A 15206-nucleotide genomic window follows, 5' to 3' on the forward strand; every position below is an offset into this window, starting at 1 on the left:
ACATCTCATTTCAAAATCATGGGCATTAATATGGAGTTGGTCCACCCTTTGCTGCTATAACAGCCTCCACTCTTTTGGGAAGGCTTTTCACTAGATGTTGGAACATTGCTGTAGTGACTTGCTTCCATTTAGCCACAAGAACATTGGTGAGGTTGGGCACTGATATTGGGCGATTGCTTTGTGCACGTGGGCATTGTCATGCTGAAACAGGAAAGGGCAATTCCAAAACTGTTGCCACAAAGTTAAAATCAAATCAAATATTATTTGTCACATACACGTGTTTAGCAGATGTTATTGGAGGTGTAGCAAAATGCTTGTGTTTGTAGCTCCAACAGTGCAGTATAATCTAACAATTACACACAAATATAAAATAAAGGACTGGAATTAAGAATGTATAAATATTTGGACGAGCAATATCAGAGTGGTATAGACTAAGATACAGTAGAATAGGATAGATACAGTATACATACATATATATATATACAGTGCCTTGCGAAAGTATTCGGCCCCCTTGAACTTTGCGACCTTTTGCCACATTTCAGGCTTCAAACATAAAGATATAAAACTTTATTTTTTTGTGAAGAATCAACAACAAGTGGGACACAATCATGAAGTGGAACGACATTTATTGTATATTTCAAACTTTTTTAACAAATCAAAAACTGAAAAATTGGGCGTGCAAAATTATTCAGCCCCCTTAAGTTAATACTTTGTAGCGCCACCTTTTGCTGCGATTACAGCTGTAAGTCGCTTGGGGTATGTCTCTATCAGTTTTGCACATCGAGAGACTGACATTTTTTCCCATGCCTCCTTGCAAAACAGCTCGAGCTCAGTGAGGTTCTCGATTGGATTCAGGTCTGGACTTTGACTTGGCCATTCTAACACCTGGATATGTTTATTTTTGAACCATTCCATTGTAGACTTTGCTTTATGTTTTGGATCATTGTCTTGTTGGAAGACAAATCTCCGTCCCAGTCTCAGGTCTTTTGCAGACTCCATCAGGTTTTCTTCCAGAATGGTCCTGTATTTGGCTTCATCCATCTTCCCATCAATTTTAACCATCTTCCCTGTCCCTGCTGAAGAAAAGCAGGCCCAAACCATGATGCTGCCACCACCATGTTTGACAGTGGGGATGATGTGTTCAGCTGTGTTGCTTTTACGCCAAACATAACGTTTTGCATTGTTGCCAAAAAGTTCAATTTTGGTTTCATCTGACCAGAGCACCTTCTTCCACATGTTTGGTGTGTCTCCCAGGTGGCTTGTGGCAAACTTTAAACGACACTTTTTATGGATATCTTTAAGAAATGGCTTTCTTCTTGCCACTCTTCCATAAAGGCCAGATTTGTGCAATATACGACTGATTGTTGTCCTATGGACAGAGTCTCCCACCTCAGCTGTAGATCTCTGCAGTTCATCCAGAGTGATCATGGGCCTCTTGGCTGCATCTCTGATCAGTCTTCTCCTTGTATGAGCTGAAAGTTTAGAGGGACGGCCAGGTCTTAGTAGATTTGCAGTGGTCTGATACTCCTTCCATTTCAATATTATCTTGCACAGTGCTCCTTGGGATGTTTAAAGCTTGGGAAATCTTTTTGTATCCAAATCCGGCTTTAAACTTCTTCACAACAGTATCTCGGACCTGCCTGGTGTGTTCCTTGTTCTTCATGATGCTCTCTGCGCTTTTAACGGACCTCTGAGACTATCACAGTGCAGGTGCATTTATACGGAGACTTGATTACACACAGGTGGATTGTATTTATCATCATTAGTCATTTAGGTCAACATTGGATCATTCAGAGATCCTCACTGAACTTCTGGAGAGAGTTTGCTGCACTGAAAGTAAAGGGGCTGAATAATTTTGCACGCCCAATTTTTCAGTTTTTGATTTGTTAAAAAAGTTTGAAATATACAATAAATGTCGTTCCACTTCATGATTGTGTCCCACTTGTTGTTGATTCTTCACAAAAAAATAAAGTTTTATATCTTTATGTTTGAAGCCTGAAATGTGGCAAAAGGTCGCAAAGTTCAAGGGGGCCGAATACTTTCGCAAGGCACTGTATATATATATATATATATATATATATGAGATAAGTAATGTAAAATATGTAAACATTATTAAAAGTGGCCAGTGATTTCAAGTCTATAGGGCAGCAGCCTCTAATGTGCTAGTGATAGCTATTTCACAGTCTGATTGCCTTGAGATAGAGACTGCAAAAACAACTTCTCGGTCCCAGCTTTGATGCACCTGTACTGACCTCGCCTTCCGGATGATAGCGATGTGAACAGGCAGTGTGGCTCAGGTGGTTGTTGTCCTTGATGATCTTTTTGGCTTTCCTGTGACATCGGGTGCTGCAGGTGTCCAGGAGGGCAGGCAGTTTGACCCCGGTGATGCGTCGGGCAGATTGCACCACCCTCTGGATAGCCCTGTGGTTGCGGGCAGTGCAGTTGCCATACCAGGCGGTGATACAGCCCGACAGGATGCTCTCAATTGTGCATCTGTAAAAGTTTGTGAGGGTTTTAGGTGCCAAGCCAAAAGAGGCACTGTTGTGCCTTCTTCACCACACTGTCTGTGTGGGTGGACCATTTCAGTTTGTCAGTGATGTGTACGCTGAGGAACTTGAAGCTTTCTACCCTCTCCACTGTGGTGCTGTTGATGTGGATAGGGGGGTGCTCCTTCTGCTGTTTCCTGAAGTCCACGATCAGCTCCTTTGTTTAGTTGGCATTGGGTGAGAGGTTTTTTTCCTGGCACCACACTCCCAGGGCCCTCACACCTCCTCCCTGTAGACTGTCTCGTCATTGTTGGTAATTAGGCATACTATTTTTGTGTCATCTGAAAACTTGATGATTGAGTTGGAGGCGTGAGTGGCCACGCAATCATGGGTGAACAGGGAGTACAGAGGGGGCATCCTTGTGGGCCCCAGTGTTGAGGATCAGCAAGTGGAGGTGTTGTTTCCTACCTTCATCACCTGGGTGCGGCCCGTCAGGATGTCCAGGACCCCGTTGCATAGGGCAGGGTTCAGACCCAGGGCCTCGAGCTAAATGATGAGCTTGGAGGGTACTATGGTGTTGAATGCTGAGCTATAGTCAATTAACAGCATTCTTACATAGGTATAATTGTCTTGTCCAGATGGGATATGGCAGTGTGCAGTGAGCCCTAAATTGCACTAGATTGCATCGTCTGTGGATCTATTGGGGCGGAAAGCAAATTGTGGGTCTAGGGTGTCAGTTAAGGTAGAGGTGATATAATCCTTGACTAGTCTCTCAAAGCACTTCATGGTAACAGATGGTCATTTAGTTCAGTCACATTTTCTTTCATACATTTTTGTCCAATTCAGGGGGGGTATTCCCTTACTTGGGTACAGGAACAATGGTGGGCATCTTTATGCATGTGGGGATAGGGAGAGACTGGGATAGGGAGAGATTGAATATGTCTGGAAACACTCCAGCCACCTGGTCTGAGCATGCTCTGAAGATGCGGCTTAAGATGCCATCTGGGCCGGCAGTCTTGCGAGGGTAAACACGTTTAAATGTGTTACTCACATTGGCCATCGAGAAGGAGAACCCACTGTCCTTGGTAGCAGGCCACGTCGTGGCACTGTGTTGTCCTCAAAGGGGGCGAAGAAGGTTTTTAGCTTGTCTGGAAGCAAGAAGTCGGTGTCCGCGACTTGGCTGTTTTTCCCTTTGTAGTTCGTGATTGTCTGTAGACCCTGCCACATACGTCTCATGTCTGAGCCGTTGAATTGCGACTCCATTTTGCCTTATGGCGGGAATAACTACACTGTTTGCGATTCGGCCATATTCCCAGTCACCTAACATGGTTAACAGAGCCATGAACACCCTCATATGAATCCAGCTCCTCCTCTCCTCTCTCTCACATAACCGAAACCCACTCCAATGCCCATCCAGTCAGCAGAGAAATAACCATGGCAACCTTAGACCTGTCAGTGGTGGGGACTCCCATCTGGTGTGCAAAATAGAGGAAGCACTGGAGTAGGAAGCCACAGCATTTAGATGGGTTCCCATCATATTTTTCCGGGAGGGACAAATGGTCATTGCTGACCTGGGTGGACTGCTGAATGGACTGGTGTGCTGGCTTGCTAGATTGACTGGTGGTAGAGTATCCTCCGCTAGCCTCTCGGATATATTTGAAACGTTGAAGACTGCGAAGAACCTCTTCCATAGCCTTCCCCAGTTGCGCCAGCTGGTTATGGTGTTGATGAAGTAGGTATCCCTGTTCGTCGACCGTCCGATTAGATGTCCTGATTTCCTACTGCTTCCATTTGTTGAGGCAGTAATCTGTTACGTAGACGCTGGGAGTCGGTGCAGGTGGTGAGTTTAAAAATAAACAAAATATGGAATAATACAAGAAACAAGAGAATACTTCCTGGGAAATAAACCTAAGTGAGTGCCAGATATAGGTGAGGTAATGAGTCCAGATGTGGCTCATCATGAGGAGCAGGTGCGCATAATGAATGATGCCAGGTGCACGTAATAATATTTGCCAGGACCGGTGGACAGTAAATCGGCGACGTTGAACACCGGAGAGGGGGAGTGGGAGTAGACGTGACAATGACGCTACAAGCTTGGCACACCTGTATTTGGGGAATTTCTCCAATTCTTCTCTGCAGATCCTCTCAAGCTCTGTCAGATTGGATGGAGAGCGTTGCTGCACAGCTATTTTCAGGTCTCTCCAGGGATGTTCGATTGGGTTCAAGTCCGGGCTCTGGCTGTGCCAATCAAGGACATTCAAAGACTTGTCCCAAAACCACTCCTGCGTTGTCTTGGCTGTGTGCTTAGGGTCCTTGTCCTGTTGGAAGGTGAACCTTCGCCCCAGCTCTTGAGCAGGTTCTCATCAAGGATCGCTCTGTACTTTGCTCCTTTCATCTTTCCCTCGATCCTGACTAGTCTCCCAGTCCCTGCCGCTGAAAATCATCCCCGTGATACTGCCACCACTAAGCTTCACTGAAGGGATGATGCCAGGTTTCCTCCAGACGTGATGCTTGGCATTCAGGTAAAATAGTTCAATCTTGGTTTCATCAGACCAGAGAATTTTGTTTCTCATGGTCTGAGAGTCTTTAGGTTCCTTTTGGCAAACTCAAAGCGAGCTCTCGTGTACCTTTTACTGAGGAGTGGCTTCCATCTAGCCACTCTACTATAAAGGCCTGATTTGTGGAACGCTGCAGAGATGGTTGTCCTTCTCGAAAGATTTCCCATCTCCACAGAGGAACTCTAGAGCTCTGTCAGACTGACCTTTAGCTTCCTGGTCACCCTGACAAAGGCCCTTCTCCCCCGATTGCTCAGTTTGGCCCGGGCGGCCAGCTCTAGTAAAAGTCTTGGTGGTTTCAAACTTCTTACGTTTAAGAATGATGGAGGCCACTGTGTTCTTGGGGACCTTCAATGCTGCAGAAATATTTTGGTACCCTTCCTCAGATCTGTGCCTCGACACAATCCTGTCTCAGATCTCTACGGACAATTCTTTCGACCTCATGGCTTGGTTTTTGCGCTGACATGCACTATCAACTGTGGGACCTTATATAGACAGGTGTGTGCCTTTCATGTCAAATCAATTGAAATTACCACAGGTAGACTCCAATCAAGTTGTAGAAAAATAAAGGATGATCAATGGAAAAAGGATGCACTTGAGCTCAATTTCTCATAGCAAAGGGTCTGAATATTTCTGTAAGTAAGGTATTTCTGTTTTTATTTGTTTTACATTTGCACATTTTTTTTTTTAGAATACAGCTGTAATGTTCCAAAATGTGGAAAAAGTCAAGTGGTCTGATTATACAGACATTATATCTACACACAATACACCCTAACCCTATGGTCACTGGTTCCAAGCACTGCACCAAGTCCTCAAACACTGACACTACACAGCCAAGTATATCCGAACAAATTATGAAAGACAAGCATTGTAATTTTGAATTCCATAAAGTGAGTGTGGAAGAGGTAAAAAAAAGGATTGTTGTCTATCAACAATGACAAGCCACCGGGTTCCTACAACTTGGTTAGAATATTACTGAGGATGATATTGCCACTCCTATTTTCCATATCTTCAATTTAAGCCGACTAGAAACTGTGCACCCTCAGGGTTAGAAGGAAGCAAAAGTCATTCCCCTACGTAAGAATAGTTAAACCCCCTTTACTAGTTTCCAACCCTTGATCGTGTTTGACCATACAAAGCTATATTACAGTAAACAAATTGACAACAGACTTTTAGGACATTCAACAAGCACAGCATTTACACAAATGACTGATGATTGGCTGAGAGAAATTGATGATAGGGGGCTGTTTTGTTAGATTTCAGCGTGGCTTTTGAAATTATCGATCATAGTCTGCTGCTGGAAAAACGTACGTTTTATGGCTTTACACCCCCAGCTATATTGTGGATAAAGAGTTACCTGTCTAACACAACACAGAGGTGTTTAACCTTTTCATGCATGAGTTCCAAATATATCTAACTGTTGCCACAGCGTGAGTTTTTTTATGTGCATGATGTTAGAATCCACTCACAGTTCCAAAATGTGATTGTGACTCAACAGAACAGTTAACACGCGCTGGCCTCAAACATAGGCTGTTTCAACTTGTCAATTTAAAAAGATTTTCTAACAACAGTTTCAATTGAGGTGTGCTCCTCATTAATTCACATGAGAAAGTAGCCTATTTCACTGCTTTGGCAACAGCTATTGGGGGATCCATAGTAAATGCAAATAGGACTGAAAAACATACATTATATACACTGAGTCTACAAATCATTAAGAATATCTGCTCTTTCCATGACATAGACTGACCAGGTGAATCCAGGGGAAAACTTTGATCCCTTATTTATTAAATCCACTCAATTAAGGGGAGGAAACAGGTTAATAATGAAGGATTTTTAAGCTTGAGGCAATTGAGACATGGAATGTGTATGTGTGCCATTCAAAGGGTGAATGTGAAAAACAAAAAACATGTCTATGAATGGGGCAAGGTGGTAGGTGCCACCGTTTGCACAGGGCAAGCATCCAATGTGGAACACTTTCATAATTAGGGCACTTTGCTTTTATTTCCAGCATTATCCACTGGTGTTGCTGCAGGTAGAATATCTCAGGAAATGTTCTTTAATTGACATAAACTGTCTCCAATCAATCAATCAATGTCTGATTGTGAATGTGTATTTTGCTGGGGATATTATTTGTGGATCAGTGATTCTACACCTTACCTTGCTCAAGCTGATCCTTTTCAATGGACTCAGGAGTTAGAGCTAAAATGTTGTCAATTAGAGTCAGTATCAACGAAACCGACAATGGAAGTTTATTGTAGCATATTCTGGAGGTAGTCCCGACTGGGAGTCAAACCTGGATCCAGCTACTGTCAAGCCAACACTTTTAACATTACTATACACAGTATACACATAGCATACAAACATTATACTCTCACTCCTCACCTCTCCCTTGGGGTAGCGGTAACGGTACTTGTTTTGGTCTCTCAGTGCAAACTCTTCTGGGTAGTGGTCTTGGATCTCCTCATAGGTCATCTCCTCACACACACCCTGACATGCAGGACAGAGAGGTTACACATACACCCCACCCCCTCCTGACAAACAGGAAAGAAGAGAGGTACACACACACACACACACACACACTAAACACACGCACACACTTACTGCGTCTATCTCGTTGAGGGCCTTCCACTGTTCGTAGGGGACTCCCAGACCCTCAGCTGTCTGGATGGTTCTCTTCATGTGGCTGGTCCACACCTTCAAATCTCTGATACACTGGCTACGTATGTACCCTCCTAGAGCACTGGCAAACTACACACACGCACGCACACACACACACACACTTTAGATCTCTGATTCACTGGTTACGCGGGCCACCCCAGACATTTTTGTTTTAACCCTAAAAGGTGAAAAATCTGTCTAGATAAAAAATCTGTCGATCTGCCCTTGAGCAAGGCACTTATTAGCTCTAATTGCTCCAGAGTCGCCAACAATTGCTGATTCATACTGTGACCCCATTCTCTAAGGGTGTCTCAGGGTGAGTGGGATATTTAAAAAACACATTTCCAGTTCACACCACACACTTTTATATTTTACACATTTGTACATGTGTGAAACAGGACAAAAATAAGCATTTTTGATTCGACGTCCTCCGGATGTTGTCAGAATTATTGTGTAAGTCTATGGAAGGGGGTGAGAAACATGAGCTTCTTCAGTTTTGTATTGAAGTCAATGTACCCAGAGGAGGACAGAAACTAGCTGTCTTCTGGCTATACAATGGTGCTACCCAACAGAGTGCTGTTGAGGCTACTGTACAGTAGAACTTCATGGCAAAACTGTTTTTTTATCAATTATTTGGTGACATGTGAATATCTTTAGTGTAGCTTTATCTAAAAAGGATACACTTAAGTGTTAATAAAACAATTGTATGAAAAGGGGATGGTCCTCCCCTTCCTCCTCTGAGGAGCCTCCACTGCTGGTTACGTGTTTGACTAATTGAATCAAGTGTGCCAGTTTAGGGTTAAACAAAAATGTGGAATGTCTGGGGGAGCCAGAGGAAAGGGTTGGGAAATCCTGTCCTAGAGCACTAACAAACCCCACCCACCCACCCACCCACCCCCACGCCCACCCACCCACCCCCAAACACACACACACACACACACACACACACACACACACACACACACACACACACACACACACACACACACACCCCCTTTAGACTTTGATACACTGGCATGTACCCTCCTAGAGCACTGGCAAACTACACACACCCCAATCTCTTAAATTGTTTCCTCCTAGGGACAGACCAGTATCCTATTTTTAAAAAATCTTAGGAGGTAGATCAGCTTGTAATTGTCTGCATCATTTCCAATTTCCCATATTTTGGGGAGTAAATATATAAATATTATATATTTATTTATATATATAAACTTTAAAAATATATATATTTTTTCCTTAATTATTTTCCCTTAACCCTACCATCCCTCCCCTATTTGGAGTAAACTAATGGACAACAATACTTACAGGCTGACTACACCACTCGTGCGTGAGCATTGCAAAATCAATTTTGAAATCAATATTGATCAATTATTGCACCCACACTGCTCGAGCGCGCCAACGAATGTCTGCGTTGCCAAGGGCTAAACTAGAAGTCAGTTCTATTTCTGAAGCGGATCGCGCTGCAAGTCTTGCCTCTCCCATCTCCTCATTGATTTATAGAAGCAGGTAGCCAACATGCCATCTCCTTATTGGTTTTACCCACGTAGGTGACTGAAGATGAATGAGGTCCGTGGCAGAAATGCACCTCATTTATGAAAGTTGCCAATCGCAATTTAAAGTCAAGAGAAAAAAAAGCCTGGAGGGATGAGAGATGACTAGAAAAGATTCAGTTGACTGTTTTATGTGTGGATTAATTTGTGGAGTAGAGGACCTTGTGCATTTCAGGTAAAATAAGAACTCATGTTTATTTCCCAGGACAAATTAGCTAGCAACAGCAATCTAGCTAAATAGGACAAATTAGCAAGCAAGTGCACGCTAAATTGCCATCAATGTTTAATGCTTTTCAACCTGTCCCCAAATTAATAGAATTGGTCCAGAGTTTGTTTCAATATTTTAACCTGCGTGTCATGATGTGTCCCCCGTGGTATGCACGATTTCACACGATGGTGCTCAAGCCGGTTTGGTTCCGGGTTAGGCTTCTACTTCCAGCTTATACATACTATAAACATTTTACGGACACAGTATATATGTTACAATAGTTATCTTTTGCTTGATTTTAGTCCCATCCTTCAGCTCCTCTCGTCTCCCATCTATTTTTGAACACCATCCAGTTTTGATTTATATTTGCCATATATTTTTCAACTGTGCTGTTTCACAAAAGTTCTGAACCTTTCTAGTCTCAAAGATTCTACTGATTCTAAATAAAATATATATTTTTTAATTATATTATTGATCGAGTGACTATGATTTTTTAAATCTGCTGCGAAGAGACAGAATCTTTGCAGAATTCGCTCCAGGTAAATGTTACAACTCTTCAGCCATTCCTGAGCCTTCGACCAAAAACAAGCCACATATGGACAGTACCAAAACAAATGATCTAATAATTCTGTCTCTTCGCAGCAAAATGATGGTGGTATCCCCCTAAAATATAACATGCCATTGGTTAATTTAAATTGAAAAACTCTTTGAATCCAGCATTGTTTTGTGTATCGGGTTCATAAACCATGTACCATGTAATCGGTACATCGAAAATGTCTTCCCAGCTATATTGCAATCTATATGGCACAGCTGTCCATTTTTTGGAAGATAAATGAAACTGGTATACTTTTTTATTTATCACAAATTTCTTTAGCTAATTTTGATCTTCAATGCAGGGCCTACAGACAAGACCCTTACTTGTATCCTACCTTTTTCCCTCCTAGAGACAGACCACTGCCCTACCTTTTTCCTCAAGGGGACCAACCCCAGTCTCCTATCTTGCTTTCTCTATCTTGCTTTCTGTGGATAGACCAGTCTCCTGTCTTGTTTCCTCCTTGGGGACAGACCCGAGTCTCTGGCCTTGTTTCCTCCTGGGAACAGATCAGTCTCCTACCCGGTTTCATCCTAGGGGCCGACCCCAGACTCCCACCTTGTTTACAGACCAGCCTCTTACCTTGTTTCCTCCTGGGGACAGACCAGAGTATCCGGCCTTGTTTCCTACTGAGGACAGACCAGTTTCCTACCCGGTTCCTCCTAGGGACCGACATCAGACTCTACCTTGTTTACAGACCAGCCTCCTACCTGGGTTCCTTCTGGGGACAGACCAGTCTCCTACCTTGTTACCGCGTGGGGACAGGCCAGAGTCTCCTCCAATGCGTCCCACAAGGTTGAGTTCACTCTCTCCGTGGCGGGTCAGGTAGATGAACCGCGGCGCTACATGTATGTTCATCAGGTAATAAACAATACGACTCTGGATGTGGTCCTGCACACGGTTCACCAGATACCTGCTGCCAACATTAAAGATCTTTATATATGACAGACTCCTAGAAGAGGGGAGAGAGAATGGGAGGGGGAGGAGGGAGAAAAATAAATGGGGCAGGGGGGGAACAGGGAGAGAGATGTTAAATCCCTTTACCCAATCCACTAGATTCCTGCTGCCTATGTTGAAGATCTTAACATACGACAAACTCTTAGTGGGGAGGAGAGAAAGAGAAGTGTCAGAGTCCTGTGTGTGTATGTGTGTTTGTTACCTGTCCTTCTCATCGTTCAGGGATATGTATGTAACTTTGTAACACTCAATCCTCTTGAGGAAGTCAGCGACCGCCTCCTCTTTATCACAACCTGCGTAGTCTGGACTGCTCAGCTTCACTTGCTATATATATATATATATATATATATATATATATATATATATATATATATATATATATATATATACACACACACACACACACACACACACACACACACACACACACACACACACACACACACACACACACACACACACACACACACACACACACACACACACACACACACACACACACACACACACACACGAGAGATCAGTACAGACAGACACACACTCACAGGTGAGATTAGTACACTTAATAGAAACAGAAACATACTTTGATATTCTCAGCAATGATCTCTGGGTCGTCACACAACGACTCTATGAAGAAGACCTGTGGAAGGAGAGAGGGAGAAAAAATTTGATTGGAGAGATGGACAATGACACACATTTCCACACAGATTAAGCTATTGATTTACACACAGCTACAGACGTGATTTTGAGCTGCTCCTTGAAAAAGCATTTCACTGTTCCTGGTGCAAAAATACTGTGCTATCCCTGAGCTCGAGTGAATTACACTACTAAGCTGCTAATGAATGTTCCATGCCAGGCCATGGAAATCGATTCTAATTGTAGTCCATGTGGGTTTTAAAACACTATGAAGCGCAGCTCTGAACAGTTGAATCTGAGAGCTGATTGATTCTCTGCTAGACACTAATAAAAGGCCCATGATATCTGGCCCTGTTCCCTCTCTGAATCGTGGCACTGGACGCATTAGCAGGATTCTTTCTCTTCACAGCTGGCTACTTGAATATTGCAGCTTTTGTTGACAATTTCAATACCTTTTGGAAACAAAACACGTTATTTAAGGAGGATGGGATCCACCCAATTAATTTGGGTTCCTGGAGCCTTTCACATGTGGCAGCTCTGAAAAAGTGACTGTAAGCTCCAAGATAATCAGTAGCTACAAGAGGGAGACCTCTGTAATTAGCCCCTACAATACTATCAACAGGCTTGTAATCTAGCTATCGTACTGCATGTGCTCATAAGCATAGAGGTGTTGTACAGTACATTCGGAAAGTATTCAGACCCCTTGACTTTTTCCATATTTTGTTACGCCTAATTCTAAAATGTATTAAATTGATTTTCCCCCTCATTAATCTACACATAATACCCATAATGACAAAGCAAAAACAGGTTTCTAGACATTTTTAAAAATACCTTAAAAATAAAACCTGAAATATTACATTTATATAACTATTGAAACCCTTTACTCGGTACTTTGTTGAAACACCTTTGGCAGCGATTACAGCCTTGAGTCTTCTTGGGTATAAGGCTACAAGCTTGGCACACCTGTATTTGGGGAATTTCTCCCATTCTTCTCTGTAGATACTGCTGCACAACTATTTTCACGTCTCCAGAGATGTTCGATGGGGTTCAAGTCCAGGCTCTGGCTGGGCCAATCAAGGACAATCAGAGACTAACCACTCCTGCTTTGTCTTGGCTGTGTGCTTAGGGTCATTGTCCTGTTGGAAGGTGAACCTTCGCCCTAGTCTGAGATCCTGAGCGCTCTGGAGCAGTTTTTCATCAAGGATCTCTCTGTACTTTGCTCCATTCAGCTTTGCCTTGATCCTGAAAAACATCCCCACGGCATGATGCTGCCACTACCACACCTTTATTTAACCAGGTAGGCTAGTTGAGAACAAGTTCTCATTTACAACTGCGACCTGGCCAAGATAAATCAAAGCAGTGTAACACAAACAACAACACAGAGTTACACATGGAATAAACAAACATACAGTCAACAACACAATATAAAAAGCCTATATACAGTGTGTGCAAATGAGGTAGGATAACGGAGGTAAGGTTATATATAGGCCATAGTGCCGAAATAATTACAATATAGCAATTAAACATTGTTGTGATAGATGTGCAGAAGATGAGAGTAGAGGTAGTGGGGTGTAAAGGAGCTAAATCAATAAAATAGATAACAGTATGGGGATGAGGTAGTTGGATGGGCTAATTTCAGGTGGGCTATGTACAGGTGCAGTGATCTGTGAGCTGATCTGACAGCTGGTGCTTAAAGCTAGTGAGGGAGATATGAGTCTCCAGCTTCAGTGATTTATACAGTTCGTTCCATTCATTGGCAGCAGATAACTGGAAAGAAAGGTGGCCGAAGGAAGAATTGGCATAGGGGGTGACCAGTGAAATATACCTGCTGGAGAGCGTGTTACGGGTGAGTGCTAATATGGTGACCAGTGAGCTGAGAGTTATAGATGACCTGGAGCCAGTGGGTGTGGCGATGAATATGAAGCGAGGCCAGCCAAAGAGAGCATACAGGTCGCAATGGTGGGTAGTATATGGGGCTTTGGTGACAAAACGATAGACCGCATCCAATTTGCTGAATAGAGTGTTGGAGGCTATTTTGTAAATGACATTGCCAAAGTCAAGGATCGGTGGGATAGTCAGTCTTACGAGGGTATGTTTGGCAGCATGAGTGAAGGAAGCTGATTCTAGATTTAATTTTGGATTGGAGATGCTTAATGTGAATCTGGAAGGAGAGTTTACAGTCTAACCAGACACCTAGGTATTTTTATTAAGTCACATATTAAGTCAGAACCGTCCAGAGTAGTGATGCTTGGCAGGCGGGCAGGTGTGGGCAGCAATCGGTTGAAGAGCATGCATTTTGTTTTACTTGTATTGAAGAGCAGTTGGAGGCCACGGATGTAGAGTTGTATTGCATTGAAGCTCGGCTAGAGGTTAGTTAACCTGTTGAATCTAGGGGACACTATTTTCATTTTTGGAAAAATAACGTTCCCAAAGTAAACAGGTTATTTTGTCAGGACAAGATGCTAGAATATGCATATAATTGACAGCTTAGGATAGAAAACACTCTAAAGTTTCCAAAACTGTAAAAATATTGTCTGTGAGTATAACAGAACTGATATTGCAGGCGAAAGCCTGAGAAAAATCCAATCAGCAAGGGACTCTTATTTAGAAAGCTCTGCGTTCCTATGCGTCCCTATCAACCAGATTCCTTTTTCTATGGCTTCCCTAAATGTGTCTAGTGTCACAATACATCATTTCAGGCTTTTATTTTGAAAAATGAGCCTGAACGACGACATTGGTCAGCTGGAGGCTCTCAGAGTGATATGTGCGTAATAGACAAATGCGACCATTGTTTCTCTCTTTCCTACTAAGAAGCCACCTGTCCCGGTTGATATATTATCAATTAGATATCTGAAGAACACCTTGAGGATTGATTATAAACAACGTTTGCCATGTTTCTGTCGATATTATGGAGCTAATTTGGAATATTTTTCGCCGTTTTCGTGACTGCAATTTCCGGGCAATTTCTCAGCCAAACGTGAAGAACAAACGGAGCTATTTTGCCTACAAAAATAATATTTTGGGAAAAAATGAACTTTGGCTATCTACCTGGGAGTCTCGTGAGTGAAAACATTCAAAGTACATCAAAGGTAAACGATTTAATTTGATTGCTTCTCTGATTTTCGTGACAAGGTTGCCTGCTGCTAGCAATGCATAATGCTATGCTAGTCTATGATAAACTTACACAAATGCTTGTCTAGCTTTGGCTGTAAAGCATATTTTGAAAATCTGAGATGACAGGGTGATTAACAAAAGGCTAAGCTGTGTTCCAATATATGATGACTGGCTCTCGTTCAGGCAAATGAGAAATAAGTGCATTCAGGCTTTCCGGAAAGCCAAAGTTAGTTACTGTAAGGAGCAGTTCTATCTCTGTGGGTCTAACCCCAAGAAGTTCTGGAAAACAGTTAACTTCTTCGGGGTAGGGGGCAGTATTTGGAAGTTTGGAAGAATGAGGTGCCCCAAGTAAACTGCCTGTTACTCAGGCCCAGAAGCTAGGATATGCATATAATTGGTAGTATTGGATAGGAAACACTCTAAAGTTTCCAAAATGGTTAAGATAATGTC

General features: G+C 42.8%; 1 protein-coding gene across 2 annotated transcripts in view; it reads right to left on the minus strand.

Annotated features, from left to right (window-relative positions):
* The window catches only part of LOC139378781 (6-phosphofructo-2-kinase/fructose-2,6-bisphosphatase-like), a 51930-nt gene that overhangs the window by 6200 nt on the left and 30524 nt on the right, over positions 1–15206 (minus strand). For both annotated transcript variants that reach the window (XM_071121277.1, XM_071121278.1), the window contains 5 exons: positions 11590–11646; positions 11209–11330; positions 10794–11001; positions 7643–7789; positions 7424–7528 (listed from right to left, as the gene is read on the minus strand). In XM_071121277.1, the coding sequence (XP_070977378.1) occupies positions 7424–7528; positions 7643–7789; positions 10794–11001; positions 11209–11330; positions 11590–11646 (639 nt within the window). The remainder of the gene's footprint in view (positions 1–7423; positions 7529–7642; positions 7790–10793; positions 11002–11208; positions 11331–11589; positions 11647–15206) is intronic.

Source organism: Oncorhynchus clarkii, chromosome 21 (assembly GCF_045791955.1).
Source record: "Oncorhynchus clarkii lewisi isolate Uvic-CL-2024 chromosome 21, UVic_Ocla_1.0, whole genome shotgun sequence".
Lineage (NCBI taxonomy): Eukaryota > Metazoa > Chordata > Actinopteri > Salmoniformes > Salmonidae > Oncorhynchus > Oncorhynchus clarkii.